This window comes from Gallinula chloropus (genome assembly GCF_964237585.1).
Source record: "Gallinula chloropus genome assembly, chromosome: 4".
In the NCBI taxonomy this organism is placed as follows: domain Eukaryota; kingdom Metazoa; phylum Chordata; class Aves; order Gruiformes; family Rallidae; genus Gallinula; species Gallinula chloropus.
Window position 1 is genome coordinate 28,086,262 of NC_140088.1, and position 16,856 is coordinate 28,103,117.

The 16,856-nt window shown below is 34.5% G+C and overlaps 1 protein-coding gene across 4 annotated transcripts in view; it reads right to left on the reverse strand.

Moving 5' to 3' along the window:
* The window catches only part of SBF2 (SET binding factor 2), a gene marked incomplete at its 5' end in the record, with an annotated part of 253,439 nt that overhangs the window by 12,352 nt on the left and 224,231 nt on the right, over positions 1-16,856 (reverse strand). For all 4 annotated transcript variants that reach the window (XM_084263410.1, XM_084263409.1, XM_084263407.1 and 1 more), the window contains 5 exons: positions 944-1,070; positions 6,906-7,091; positions 8,263-8,364; positions 11,599-11,775; positions 13,763-13,947. In XM_084263410.1, the coding sequence (XP_084119536.1) occupies positions 944-1,070; positions 6,906-7,091; positions 8,263-8,364; positions 11,599-11,775; positions 13,763-13,947 (777 nt within the window). The remainder of the gene's footprint in view (positions 1-943; positions 1,071-6,905; positions 7,092-8,262; positions 8,365-11,598; positions 11,776-13,762; positions 13,948-16,856) is intronic.

A 16,856-nucleotide genomic window follows, 5' to 3' on the forward strand; every position in this document is an offset into this window, starting at 1 on the left:
CAAAACAACTGGTATACACTTTGCAACTGCCACTCTGCCATGAATTGGTAGAATTTTAATTTTGTATTATTAGATATACAGTAGCCTTGCATTTTGCTAAACCTGAAATACTTGAATGTATTTATGAACGTCCCTTTCGGCCTGCAGCTCTGCTAACTGCTTCTGCTCCCCACTAACTGAGGTCACCATCACTTCCAATCTGCTCAGTCAGCTGCACCCTGAAATTACTTGCTAACTCGTTTTGGGGAAGGAAAAAAAAGAACTTTTGGTTGAAATGAAATGATTGCTCAAGTTTAGTAGTCTGTTCCACAGTTACATCTGTTTTGAAGAAAAGCACTGACCATATGCCATGAGAAACACCCCATCAAACAGTGAAAAGAGCACTTAAGTGTTTTGCTTGGTGAACAAGGTCCAAGAACAGCCTCAACTATGGTTATGAAGTCTTATTAAGAGAGCTCTGAATGTAGATAAGGCCTTAGAACCAGTAAGGTTGCACACGACAGAGTAAAAAGGAAATACAGGAGAGAAACGCTGCAGAGAACGCCAAAGAACGAAAGGAAAGATAATAGGTAGAAAGGCTTTCCTTTCCTGAAATGTCACGCACTCTGTGAAGGATCCCCAACAACTTACTTTCTTTTAAAATAAGGTATTTAGTAGGGCAAACTGAACCATGTGGATAAATTTCTAAAAACCCTAAGGCATGGCACTAATTTCTCCCACTTTCTCTTGGTCTCATCCAGTGGCATGGCTCGGGAATTACTCATTCAGAACATTCTACATGTTCTTCACCTTCATTTTCCTTTATATTCCTGAAGTGTAATTCATTGCATCATCATCATACAGTTACTGGTCCATCTCAAACCAGGCAAGTTTTTGAGACCAAATATTGACAAGAAAAATACTAACTACAGAATTATATGCAATAAACAAACATCACACATACCATGTTCCAGTCTTTCATAGTCAGAATCCAGAAGAAATGTTTTAAATCGATTTGATATGTGATGAAAAGCCAGAAACTTCAGATAATATTGATTGAACTCAAACTCTGTTGGGTATTGGTTATGAATCTAAAAAAGAGAGAGAAAAAAAGAGGATATTCAGGGATAATACAAATAGATATGTAATAAATAATAATATCATAGTTTGGGATAATAAACTCTTTACCATTGCTTCCTCTTGAACATTATCAGAAAGAGCCTGGTGTAAGATTTTAAGCATTAAGGTTAATATTCATGCCAAAATATTTAGCATTACTTATTGATGATATTTATACTTAATATAAATTTTAAGATTCTGCAGTTTAACTTCATGAGCTATTGCTCACAGAACTTTGATGTGTTAATTTACAAATTTACTCTTCCAATAAGTTTATGAATTGTGATCTTTATTTTCTAAATTAGGCATGGCAATTAACTATAAATGCCAAAGTATAATTTGCAATCAAAAAAACCTGCTGATTAAATTTCACATTTGAAGTATGTTCCACTGTGCTTTGTCTAGCTTCACATCAAACTTGTAAAATACCTTTAGTTCTGCAACCTTCCCATGTCTAGTCTCACCAGTCTCATTTTCCCATTCCAACTTTTCTCTCTGATCTCTATTTATCAGTGCCTCAAGAGAGAAACATTTTTTAAGTACTTATGGATACTAGTATTAAACTACTTGAAGCTCCTTGATGTTTAGATTTTCACATGTGCCCGTTCAGAAAAGACCCCAACCAGCTAAATTAAGAAAACAAGTATGTGTTTAGCAAGAAAGGTTATCTACTGAACGTACAACAGTGACAGGAAAATCCTTTGAAAGGATCTATAAACATACACAGCATTTCAGTCATAGAATCTCTCAGTATAGGCTTATAGCTAGGCATTTCAAACACTAAGATACTTTAAGAAACCTCAGTTCAATATACACACACTTTCCCCACTTTCCCCCTCATAAAAATTGTTCTCTAAGAACTTCGTAGATAAAGTAACTTTTTAGTTGTCCTTGCAAAAAAAGAAAACATTTTATTCTGGACTGTATTACATTAAAATATGAGTACACTAATTCTGTTCAAAAATGACAATATGTACTTCTGAGCTGAAATCCAAAAGGCTCAGCATACCTGTGTGCATTTAGATGCATATACACACATATAAAGGTAGTTCAGTATGCATCTTCCACCTTGCCTAAGGAAAAGTTTCTTTAATATATCGTAAGAAGGAAAGACTAAATTCTGCTATTTGACACAAATTATACAGGGTCATCATTCCCACTTAAGGTCCAATAATTATTTTAGTGCATTTGAAGAATTATAAGAATATAATAAAATCCTGCCATGGATCAAGATGTTGTGAGTGACCCATTTCTGAGATTTCTGGAACTACAAGCAACTAGAACTTAAAATAATATCATTTCCTTTTTAATTGAAAACAACTATAAATAATTTCTTTGACAAACATGAGTATTGTAGTTATTGACTGTTTTAATAGCTACAGCTGATTTCAAGACACTTGGTGGTGGGACAGATGCCACGGCTAGGTGAAGTGACTACTGTTATTGATGATTTGTTTAGCTACAGTGCAGTCTGAAAAATTTAAAGCATGGCTGAGCTATCAGGAAAAAAAGGTCCTGATAAAACACAGCTCCAACATCAGAAGTCATAAATTAGAAATTTAACACAGGAGCAAACACTTGCATTCATTTAGGCAATGAAAAATAAACAAAATATTTTTATTGTTGTAGGCAACATAACCACTTAGGGTGAGGTTAAATACAGCTGGTTTCTCTCTGATAGCTCTTTGTTGCCATTTAATTCATTGACTTTAAGACATATATTAAAAATTAAGATATAAATTAGAAGCAATGTTTTATACTTTACAATTTTAACACATACCACCTAGAAAGATAAGTCTGCAGTGACAGGGTATCTTTGACAATTACAATTGCTTTATCTTTTAAAATACTTCAATCTTCATAACATATGAACATTAAAAACTTGAGTAAACCAACAGGTATTTCCAAAATACCGAGTTTCTCTAATTACAATATTAGACTTCTTTTTCAAATCACCATTTTCCAAATTAACTTAAATATCTCCTAAATGCCTTTAATAATCTTAAGACATCCGTCAGCCTTCCTTAGTTTTCCAATAAATTTTGATTTTGTAATCACATTACATATCAATGTTTTCTTAGTTTAAGTAAAAAACTTAGTACTCCAAAATGTCCTGTGCTATTCATCACTGAAAGACTACTCCTGTAAACACTGGAACAACTGCATACATCTACTCTGGGGTCAGCACACACTTCCTCATACACACAGTTCTGTAGCAGAGATCCTTACTGAGCTTAAAATTAGTGTTTAAATTATATTTAATAAATTACTGAACAGGTACAGAAGAAAAACTTCCCGTACAGACATCAGTTTCATAAACTCAGTCATCTTAGAAGCAGAGAGTATCTGCCAGATGCTGCTATTGTGAAAGAATGATTTTGCATTAATAATTCAGCTGACACCTGGAGATATTGGCATAAACAATGACTTTTTACAAGATGATGCAGTTCTAATTTAGGAATCACTGCTTCATTTGTTTTCTCTGTATCTTTATTTTAACCCATGATACTTAATGCACATAATGTCTCTATGGTGACTTTCTTACTACACCTAATATGTTGAGACTATAATGGTTAAAAATATTATGAAAAGCCCAAATGTTTATTTCCAGTGAATAGGAAACTTTTAAAAACTCATCATAATATATTACACTTCAGGGTCAAGTTGTTGCAGTCTAATTGGATTCTATAGCTGTCTAAAAAGTTGCACAAAACCCAATGAAATTTAGCAGAAATGTGCAAGTACAAATGATAAGTAATTTTATTTTTCACAGTAAATGCCTATGAAACTTCATCCTTTAACTCAACTTCAAAAGTAATTTCCCTGGAGTTTACAACCATACTGTAAGAATTTGGTAAGTCAATCCTATGCCATCACAAGTTAGGAATTTTCATAAGTCTATTTCAAGAAAACTTAATCAGAGTTGCATTCTAAATAGCAATCTAAGCCAGTTAGCATAAAGATTTTTTTCTATTAACAGTCCAATCTATATTATCTATATTACACTAATTATGCAGTAAAGCCGTGTTCCAATGGCCTTTCTTAGCTGAAGATAACATTGGCAAAAAAGTGATAACCCTTGGACAGCCCTATCTTTCCTCATGAGAAGTTACTGCCTCCTTCAGTTTGATCTGCTGAACTGATTCTAAATCCACACCCATCAAAATAAGATGGTCTTTTCTATCAAAAGGTTTCTACCTTTTGGGGAAAAAAAGAAAAAAAAAAAGAAGCAAAACCCTATGGCTAATTTCCCTTAGTGAATAGGCTGTAAGGGTGGCATCCCACCACAGAAGTGACGAATACCTCCAGATGGCCTGGAGGAGGTAACGTTTCTACTGATAGAGCTGCAGCCAGGGCATGCAGACACAGTTTAAGACCAAAAAGCAGCAAATAAAGTTCATTCTGTAAAACGTATCTGTTAATAACTTGTATACTTTACATTGCCTCTTGAAAGATTGAGAAGGGTCAGATACCTAGTCACATGCATCAAAGCAATTACAAAGGCAACATTCTTCAATTTCCTTGACACATTCACATGCATAGTAGGAATATTTTGGGCACCCTGCAGCTTGAGGCAAAATCATACCTGAAAGTTGTTAACAGCAAGGAATTATTCCACTTTACATTTCATGCTAACTTTTAAAGCCAGGATGATTATAATCCATTAATCCATGTTTCTAGAACTGCAGACTGTGTTAAACAAAATAAAGAGAGCCCAAGAATTTTGTCATGAAGACAACATGGTACATTCTATTTTATGATAATAAACCCAAATATTTTTTATCTTTGTTCTGAATAACCCATTTGTTTCCAAAGTCCATGTGATCTCTGGACTACAAATAAATGAATAAATACATAAATATGCTGTGAAAGTATGCATGGATAATATCTTGCTTTTCTTTATACCAACTTTTAAGATTTATTACAGTAAAACCGGAGCAAATTGTTTCCAGGGTCAGAAACAGGATGTAAGCTATGTCTACATTAACAAGTAGTTCAGAGCAAAAGGAGCAAACAGACTGAGGCAGCTGGTCCTGATGTTTTCTCTGCAGTTATACTACACATTTGTCGTTTTAGTTTGGACTGGATTTAGTCCACCTGAGTTGATGACCTTCATAGTTACATGCTAAGTCATGAATCATTAGTTCAGATGCTTTTAAGGGCTGGTGATTGGTACATATCTGAAGCAGAATTTTTTGTTAATTTCTTCCACAAAAAATGTAGTATACATGTACCACGGTAGCATCAACAAATAGTAAGGGAGATGCTGGAGGGATTCACTTCAAAGTTACACTACTTATAACCAAATGTAGGTTTACTCCATTCTACTAATTGACAGTGTTATCCAGGTCAGCTCACTAAAGCCTGGGTAAGACTTCTGACTTCTGAGAGAATACAGCACCAGATGATTTACATACAGAACTGAACGAACCACCAAGCAGCTGGCTTACACTACTGGAAGACATGGCTATTCTGTCCTGTTGTAACCATTGGAACCAAGAATTTGTTTTGTTCTGCTTCAGAAAAAGAGCAATAACTTTAAGAGACTTTCAGGAATAGTTAGCACGGCAATCTGAGGGCAGATCAACTTACTTGAATGAAAAATGCAGTACTGATTCTCTTTAAAGAAACCTCCCCATTTCAAATAAAAGTCAACCTGAGGGAAACAGCTATTGGAAACAGATTGATCAAACAGAAATAAGAAGCATTTGTCACATCTCCTAGTGAGGAATGCTGTAGGAACCAAACCAAATTCCAATTATATGATTTATTAACTTGCAAGAAATCACGAATAATGGCTGTTGGTGTTTAGCATTGGGACACATTTTCTACAATATGTTCTTCAGTAAGTCTTTGCTCATCTTCTTACAAGCTCATTCATCATAAGTGTCCCATAGACATCTAAAGATTGCTTTAGTAAATTATTTAATCTGTGGACTTAGCCTCAGGTTCAGAGTAAGTACTTGCAGACTTCTGTTTCAGGGTCCACTTAATGCAAGTGTTCAATATGACTGCCTGTTCACATTAAGAAAGATGGTTCTTTAACAATTGTCATCTGTGAGACAGAGTCATCCATAAATTTTAATACAGGCTAATAATGTACAGGTGTCTTTTTAGCCTTTTCAGCAAGAAAAATGAGATAATTGGGAAAGACAGACATATATACAAGAGGAACTATGCAAGCCCTATTTTGTGTTTGCATACACAGAGATTCTGTAGAGCATTTATATTACTTAGTGGAGATGAAAAAAAAAAAGACAGAGTTTAGAACTAACCTGAAATGTTGGTAACCTTAAACTAACTTCTTCCTACATGATGTAACTGTTGGCATTCATCATCTTCTGGACATGCAGTACATAAAAATAAGAACATCTCAGTTCCCCCTGTTTTATAAACTTGTTTCCAGAACTGATGGAGTACAAGGCCTCCTCAAAGCTCATCATCAAATGCTACGAATTAAAAACCATCTAGTCACTGTTCTAAAATTCAGTCAATTTCTTCTTCTGAAAAAAGGTACTCCAGACTGCCAAAAGCCAGGCTTAAGTTTAAAAACCTTATTTTCAGTCTCTGCATAAATGACCTTAAAAGACCCGTAAGGCAAACCATCCCTCTCAGTCTGTTTTGTGTGGATGGGTTAGTCTCCTCTAGGCAATCATTTCAGCTCTTCTTGATGAGAAATCCACTCACATTAACAAATCGTGTAGGAGAAGGCTACTAGTCTATCTACCTATAACATCTGAAATAGTGGCATCTACACACTTGTTTATGAATTCTTGTAAATTAAAATTAGACAGAGATTGACTTACCTGATGCACACAGTCTAAGAACTGTAAGAAAACAGGAGCAAATCCACTACCCTGACAATTGAGGGTCAGATTACTACGTTGACTGAATTTATGACCAAAAGAGAGCCATTCTTTTTCCACAAGCATTCGGAAGCCTTCTAGTGTCCTATAGAAAGGATCACTGAGTAACTGCACCAGAGATACTACCTAGAGCACAAGACAGGATATATTGTGTTAAGAGTGACATAAGTTAGGAGAACACTTTAGTCCATGAATATAGACATTCCATAAGCTGTTTATAGCCCAAGGAAACAAAAGCCTTCATATAAACTCAATTACAAGTACTATACCACATACATTAAGTATTTTTATAAAACAAACCAAACAATATCTCACACAAAGCTTCAATTAAATTGACACTTTACGGTATCTGCAAAAGTCAAACTCAAGCAACTACAGACTTTGGAAGACATTATATTGCTTACAATGTTTAGACTAAATTTGAAATAAACACACTTTTACTAATAAAATAATGATAACAAACATTTATAAAATAGTATTAGCTACCTCAGCAAAGAAAGTGTTAAAGAATTGGTCCTGAGGGTCACTATTTAGAGTTTCTGCACTGTTCCCAAGCTACTGTCTGTACAGACAGCATCTCAGGAGACTTTAACATACAGCACAGGCTTCTCTAACTTCCAGCAATGTATGTCCTCTTCTCCATTCTTCATTTTTTGACAATGATTCCAATAATTATCCTGACATTCTTTTGTGGGTTTGTTTGCCTGGTACCATGATGCTGGCTGCAGATGAAGGTTTTATTTACTAGAATTATTGATATCTGTGTTTATGTGAATGATGAAGCAACTACATGCACACAATGCATCCATTAAATGAGGTAGCGGGTCTTCATTCACCTTTGCAGAGTTATCTGTTCTTGTGATCTGTCCTCGCAGCAGATATTACACAGTCCCTTTGACACACATTGTTTTCTCCCTGCGTGTGGTCTCCTAACCTCATTTATGGAAAGTGAATAGCAAAAGAAAGAATTTGTTTCCCTGCCTCCAGCGCTTGAAGTGTACTATGTTTATGCAAAGATAAATAATCTGTTGTGGCAACTTTCAGCTTTCATTCTTATGTTATGTGTCAGATATAAAATCTAAGCCTTAAAACTCTCAGTACACACGAGGACTTTCAGAATAAATTCATTTTAATTTTATTGTGTAAATCATAAATGAATGCATTCTAGTTTCTTCTCTGCTGCCACAAGAGAAACTTATTAATGCTATATTGAATTATCAATCATTTATGTAAAAAAAGTATTGCCTAGTGTTTTTTCTTAATTTTTAGTTATTTCAAGGTTTTAATAGCAACTTACTTGTGCAGTAATATCCCAGCCATCTTCCAAACAAACCATAACAGAAGAACCATTTTCCAGGAGCTCAGAGATGATCACACCCAACTGCATTATCCTGTGAAGCTATAAAGTATTACAAATAAGTAATGTGCTCAAGTACAAGATAATTTTCTAGATATTATCAATATAGAAACTTTATGTATTTAATACTAAAATATGTATTCTGAAACCTACATACAGCACAGAGAAATGCATTGATGTAACAGATTAGAAAGCTATAAAATGTAATAGTCTAAAGATTTTCATCCAAACTAAAACTATGTAAAGATTTGAAGATAGGAACTCAAGCTATTAAAACCAATGAGTACTGTAATAAAATAGCTGTCATAAAAAGGAGAACAGCAACAACACAGCTGACATTTATTGTAGAGAAATTCCATCCTGGGCTTAACACTAAAATAATTTCCTGTGAAATGTTAAGGTTCCATAAAGTCACTAAGTACGTTGATAGGAGAACCCCTGGGAATTGTTTGCAGGATACTATTTCTAATGCTGAATGGTTGGGAATTAAATAATTCAACATTAATAAATAAGAATGACCACCATAACATCAACAATAATAATAATAATAATGAAAAGAACCCAACCAACCCACAAACCTAAAAACAAACACGGAAGTATCCTATTTCTATTATCTGGTAACAGTTTATATAGATTACATAGTGTTTCTTGTACTCTGAATATGGAAAAAGGACACATTAGCTATTTGTATTTCAATATTCAGTATGCAGCGATACTAAAAGTCCTCAAGCAGGCAGATTACTTTTTTTTTTTTTTGAGAAGGTTCTTCACTTGAATGAGGATGATTCAAACAGGAAGGGTATAAGCAGGTTAAAAATTTTAAATGAATTTTAGCAATTTTATCTGTCTGACACTTCACACTGTTATTACTAAAAGGAAAATCTATATGATGTTTCTATCATTTCTGTTATACTATGACAGCATTCTTGGTAAAACAACAGAACAGATTTAAGAGATATAAGCAATTCAGATTTTTGCAGCAGAATGAAACCGCTTTTGCAAAGCACTAAATACAATGTAACCAATAGCAGCAGTACAAAAGATGAAAGCCTGAAAGGAGAAAGCCAATATAGGACAACAAATAAACAAAAGAGGGCAACAGACATCTAAGATCACGTGTGCAAGGAAAGAAGTAAATTCAGAAAGCACAGGAAACAGACTCAGGGAGAACAAAATTAAACTGGAGAAAACAAGAGGAGAAAAGATCTACCAAACAGCAGTTAAACCCTAGAAAATCCATCCTTGTTTAGAGCAGTCTAATTTCTTCCTTTCAAAAAAAAACCCCAAATCCTATGAATATTACCATGGAAATTGTGATGGAAAACATTTAATTCCTCTGAACATTCACATAATCATTACTTAGAAAATAAAAGAAACTAATTATCCTGCAATTTTTAGCAGGAAAAGATTGCAAAGGGCACTACTTTTAAACCCAAGCAATCTGTTTACTGTTCTATACTTTCTTAATCAGTAGGATAGAAGAAAGGCTGTTTTTTGCCATTCCTCTTGAAGAAACTGATATGGAATCTGTTTGTACAGATCCAGTACAAAAAACATGCAAGATACTACTTTTATGTTCTGAATACAAAAGATAGGGTAGCACTTAAAATTTCTTCTTACACATTCACATCCTTATAAAGAAATATTTAGCCTGTACAATGTTAAAATAAATATTGTGTAACTTCTATTACCCAGGAAAGGAAATCTTAATATAATAAAAACACATTTCCAAGATGACAGATCTATGTCCTTTCACAGGAATGATAGAAAATGTGTCAAATCAGTCATAAATTATCTTTACCACATAAGTCACACACACTATGATTTAAAGCACAGAAATGTGTTTTGAATGTCACACAGCTAGTGCGTGACACTGATCCAGTCCTAAGCAAGAAGCGATACTTTTCCTCTCAAATATGCCAAAAGAAAGTATACTCAATGTTATTGTTTCTCCTTCACTGGCGGCTGTAGGGACATGTTTACTTCATCAAAGTGACATTAAGTTCATTTATCTACACTTATCAACTTGCTCAGCTACTCTGTGATTGAAAACGTTCACATTGTGAAGGAGTCAAGTCTACATGCTCTTCCCCCTTGTTGCCCCTTCCTAAAGAACGTGGTGGCCTGGCACAGGTCTTATGCTCTCTAAGGAAGGAAGAACGGAAGAAGTTAGGCCACTCCTTGCACTGCAGCACACTTCAACCAGTTCGTTTTCTGACACGTAGCTACTATGTTATTCGCATGTATTTCCTCATTAAGAAATCAGCATAAGAGTTTATTTTGTTTACTATGATTGATTGCATTTGAGACTTTTATTTGGAAGAGGATTCCAAAACACAACACGAAACATTTAGGATATATTTACTGCAATTTAGATTTACAAAGAGCGTTGCCACATCCTTCTTAATTTGAATCTTGCAAAGTTACTTCCAAGTCTTATCTTTATTTGGTTAATCTTTATGTAAGGCAATATGGGATAGAGAAGTAAAGGAACAGATTTAGAAAGAACAGATTAACAAACACACAGTTCCCTCTGCCCCACAAACACTTCCCCATATCCCATATTTTGGTTTGTGCTGAAAACAGTGCTGATAACACAGGGATGTTTGTGTTACTGCTGAGCAGTGCTAACACAGAGCCAAGGCCTTTTCAGCCTCTCATCCACCTCACCAGTGAGTAGACTGGGGGTGCACAAGGAGTGGGGAAGGGACACAGCCAGGATAGCTGGCCCCAACTGACCAAAAAGATATTCCATACCATATGACATCATGCTCAGCATATAAAGCTGGGTGAAGAAGGAGGGGGTGGACAGCCAGAGTGATGGCATTTGCCTTCACAAATCATTGCTACGTGCAATGGTGCCCTTCTTTCCTGGGGATGGCTGAACAGCTGTCTGCCCATGGCAAGTGGTGAAGGAATTCCTTGTTTTGCTATACTTCTGCAGTTGGCTTTTGCTTTACCTGTCAAATTGTCTTTGTCTCAACCCACGTGTTTTCTCACTTTTACTCTTCCTATTCTCTACCCCATTACACTAGGGAAGGGCTGGAGTGAGTGAGTGACTATGTGGTGCTTAGTTGCTGACTGGGGTTAAACCACAACATTCTATTAAAATAATAATGCTTATGTAATGACAGAATTGTTAGCATGCAAAATAATGACAATGAACAAAGTACAGCTGGTTACAACACAATATTTCTTTGTCAGAAGAGTCTGAAATTTATTTTGTGTAAGCAGTGCTGCATATACGTTATTAGAAGTACCTGTCATATAAATTACCTGTGGGAACCACTCTGACTCTCCAAGTGCTTTAAGGAATGTTGCCTCAGAATCTGTAGGAATAGTGCTGGGAACACAAGCTCTCATCAGCTTTTTAAAGCTTGCCTTCGTCTGTCGGATGTCACTGAATTCAACAGGAACAAATTCACAATTCAAAGCAAAATCAAGTTTGAATCCCTGTGTGAAAAGGACAACAGCAGATGTAACTTACAAGGGAAGCAGATTTTCACTGACAGTCTCTGCAAACCTCAAAGTCTTGTCTGACTTAAGAGATCAACTTAGTTAACTGAAAAAAACTGCAACTATACTGAACAGGATAATATGGAGAACATTACTGGGAAACAAGTCTTATGTATGAAGCATCACTGAAGATCCACACAGCAAACTTTTTCAGTTTTCTCCAGAAATTGCTCTTTCATGGAAGGAAAACTGAACAGCAATAATCTTTATTAAGCTGCTTCATAGGATGCCAAGCAAAAACGTAGGACAGTGAAGCTCCAGATTTAGTTCTGTTTACATTTTGTTATGGTTCAAAAATAGATTCAATAGCACAACTACCAAACTAATTTTTAGAATGGTAAGTTGTAATAATGTATGATAAAAACTATTGAGAAAAGTAGCACAATTTCCTTAATGTGTTATATATTTTTGTTTATATCATAGTTTATATGACATAATATTTAGCAGAATAAAGCAGGTTCTTACAGGAATCAACATCAGTAATGCCAAGGCCTTTAGAAAGCCAGCAAATTCCAAGTTAGCAGGATGATAACAAAAGCTAGGAAAGTACTCCACAATCAAAAATTAAGATTTCTTTATTCAAAAGCTGAATTGATCTTATAGACATGATACAAATCAATGCCAGCAGGCTCCAAACCGTAACTTAATCACTATGTAATTTTATTCTTATGTTTGCTAATCCAATGCCCTTTTTCCTTGGAAATGCCAAGAGATTACTCATCTGCAAAATTACATTATTACACAAAACAAAACAGAAGGCAAAAAAACTGTAAACTCTAAACCAGCAAGGAAATTATCCAAAATAAAGTTAAGTATCCTGGAAGTATTGATTTTCAAACATTTTCCAAATCATATACATTCTACAGGATTTCAGACTATTTCATGTTGATTTTGTCCAATGCTTGTTGTTTGTACATCCAATAGTCAGGTCTTTTCACATTCTGCACAATAAGTGCACACCTGTATGGTAATACCTTAAAAATACTTTAATCTATACCAAGCACTAACATATTATACCCACCTAGTTTGTGATTGCTGATACATTAAACAACTTCCATTTTTGCCCAAATGATCTAAAGGGGCACCTCAAAGTAACAGACTAAAAATGTTCCTACATACCTTTAGATGCATGACTTAACTTTGATCATTCATTAAGAAATCAAACAAATAGAAACTTGAGTAAGTGTTACTATTGGATGATGACAATTTAATTCTATGTAATTATTTCTCTTCATTACTCTTCCTGTACCTTTGCATCAAAGTGTCTCCTTTGCCAGAGCCTTCTGAGGGTTATAGTTATAAAAGATGATTTAACAAGAAGAAAAATTGGTATGAACAGACCTGTTTGCAAACTTTGGGAACAATGATAAATGTTTACTTGCAAAATTTCTGTTTAGTCTTTTGTGTTACATTTTTATGCTTCATTCTATTAACTCAGAACACTTTGATTATAGACTTAAGATATTTCTGTAAATTATTATGTGAATTATTATAGAAAGTGATAGAACGTCAAATGAAATCTAAATAAAAATGACTATTCTGTGTACCAATGTGCAATGAAGAAACCAAAAGGAAAATTTGCAAATCAATTATTAAAGACAAAGTAAAAAATGGACTAATACCTGATACATAACCATTATTTAAAAATACAACTCATTACACAAATATGATAAAAAAAACATCTGAAATGACAGTAAAAAGTCAAAATAGAAACAAAATTTGCAAAGAATTTGATTTTAACCCTCCCTAGTCCCCACTGAGTTATATACAGCATTAATTGTTACTCTGCATATAGGAATAATCCTCACACAAATTTCCACCTTCTGCCTTATCTAGAATATTACTTAGTGTTTTGTAAAAGATTTGGTTTATTAAACTCAACCAAACAAAACATATGTTGACATTAAAAAATATTTGCCATTACCCGTAACTGAGATTTTTCTCCAAATATATAGAGGGCTGCCTGCCGCCTCAAAAGCTGACTCTGCAGAAAGGCGCTGCTACTGTAGGAAGCGCTGTTATCCTTCCCTGCAAGTCGTGCACCAACATCAATGAATGGAGTCTGAGTGTTGATAAATCGGTTGCTTGAACGAAGACTCGCCCATACACCTTCATAAGGATGAAAAATATTTATAAACCTCTTTTCATGAGGCACTGGAGATCACAATTATCAAGGCATATGCTAAAACATAGTTTGAAAAGTATAGAGCTTATACATGTCTTGCATCCCTCATAGGACATAGGGCCACATACTGAAAGAAATATTTTCATAATAAAACTTGTCAAAAGCATCATACTGCATTATAATTTAACCTTATATACAAATGAAACCCTAAACAGTGCTTTCTGTTGTAGAGAAAATATTGCTATGATACCAATAATACAATGATGAAGCAAATTACAACTTGCAAGTAATTAATACCTATTTCGGTGTATGGAAAGGAAATTGCTAGTGGTGTTCTTTTTAGAATTTGGGATAAAACATTGATGTATTTCCTTGTCAAAGCCATATTATTTTTGAATTCTAGCTACTAAAGGATATAATTTTATATATTCTTTATATATTTTATATATAAATTTTATTTGAGAATGGGAATACTATCAATTCAAATTCCCTGTTACCTAAAATTCTTCTGTTCAATTTGCCCTACACTACAGAATAGTATCAGCCATATTGTATTATAATTAAAAGGTATATAAGGATGATCAATTCAAATGATACATTTCAGGACAAAATGCAGAATGCCATCAATTTTAGTTTCTAATTCTCTATGTCTAAGGGACAATTAGAAATGAAAAGGATTTTAAGCCAGCTCTTGTGTTTCAAGACTGTATACTAACAGACGTGGCTAGGGTATAGCTGTATGAGCAGAGAGGATACCTGGAAGATTGCAGTCTTCCAGTTTTAATCTGGCAGTAAAATTGCCATTACTGAAATCTCAAAGCTAGTGACAACATGAGCTTCGAACAGTGCAGGGTGACATGGAACTACAGACTTGCATCTGCAAGCAGCGCAGCAACATCTGAATGGCACTGTACCAACCTGATAACTCTGACTCTCAAGAGTGTTTTTAGGTTGCATATTGCACCTTGCTGATGCAGCTGTATTGTTGTTTCCAGCGGAGGAAATTCCTACAGCACACAGACAAGCTCTGATCTGATCATGCTTAAGTATTTCAACATAAGATAAAGTAGTATTAAATGAGATTGCCAAGGCCTGTTTAGCACCAGCAGAAGAAAATACAAGTGGTAAATATTTTTATTTTTTGTTAATAATAGTAATTCTGTAAGTCTTTTTTTGCGTGTTCAATGTGAGGTATGTGAAATGTACTTAATTTTCAGAATATATATAGCACTACTTGAAAATGGAATCCCTTAAAGTATACTAAATTTGCCATTTAAATGGCAGCGTGACATTCTTTAACCCAATATGCAGTAAATCGGATTATCAGAAGAGCCTCTTGCCCATAAATCTGTGTAGCAGATATCCAAAAGAGGCACTAGAAATACCTCAGTAGTAGACATTTAGATATATGGCACCAAAAAAACCCTCCAAGCCCTTCAGTAAAATTCAATAATATGCATAGTTAACATTTTACCATAGAAGAAAAAAGCTGCAGATAACAGTAAAATTCCACTGAGATAGTTCAACCACCAAAATAATTTTCTTCTATTTATTAGAACCAGGATTATGTTCTAATAAAGAATAATTCTATACGGTAATCCTCAACAGGGACTTGTCTGCCTGTCTGGCTGCTAGTCTTAGATGCAAGCAAATGAGTAGGAATAGCTGAGAATGGTTGGCTAGGAACTTATGAACTGGTAACAGTTCTAAGCAGTTTCCACTTTAAAGAAAGTCAGTTTTATAAAATAACTCACATAGTAAAGTAGTATGCTTAGCATACACTTCTGTTCCACGTCTGAGCTACCACAGATGAAATAACAGGCTTTAGCAAGCAGAAATCACAGCAAGTGTTTAAAAGAAATAATTTCTTGTTCATTTGGTATGAAATAATACTGGCTCACACACAGAAAACTGTCTCTAAAAATGATATATAAAAAAATTGCACGGTCACACTTTCTACCATTTTACAAATATAGGCCATCATTAGCACCTGTAGAACATGAAAAGCAACACAACTGGTTACAAATATATGCAGATGAAAATGTTAACCAGTGATGGGTAACAGTGATTAATAAGACACAATCATATTTCTAGTTAATTTTGCCTAGTATTTTTTCCTTATTTTCTGTTAGTAATATCTAGCTTTTGCTATTTGGCATACATCATATTGCTATAACTTTCTAATTTGGCAGATACAAATTTTCCTCTTTTCACTAACATGAACAATAATTTTGAAAGAAAGACCACTGACTAGTTAACAGTGTTTCTTAGCTATTTTACTGAAGCAGTAGGAATACTAAGGGCTCCTTTGCAGAATTAATTTTCAGCTGTTTAAAGTTTCACACAGAACATTTTTTACATACTACTCTGCATTAGATCATAACATTATTAAAGAATAACATGGTGAAGTGTGTGGCTAATCACTGTCACTGGATCATACATTCAATGGCCAAAACAACCCCAAACCAAAAGAAAACCACAACACTGAACTATGAAACCCCAAAATTTTGTTAATACAGAGTCAAGGCTTTCTGTCAGTATCACTTCAGCATGTATTAAGGTATTGTAGTAGTTATGGAGATGGTAGAAAAGAACATGCTTTCAGGACACAGAATACAGTACCTTGATGGACTCTTCCCTTAGTTGTTGATTTGGAATTTGAATGAGTGAAACATTTATCTCTGTACCCAAGCACTGGTAGATAACAGTTAAGACAGAAGGAGGAGGAATGGAATGCACATTGCAGCGAGACACATTGCAGGAGAAAAGAAAAGGGTTATTAATTTCCAAAGATCTAGTATATATTGAATTTCTTTATAGTTCATGATTTATCAGACATCACAAGACAAAACATCGATCAAGCCAGAAAACCAATATAAAATGGGAAGGAAGT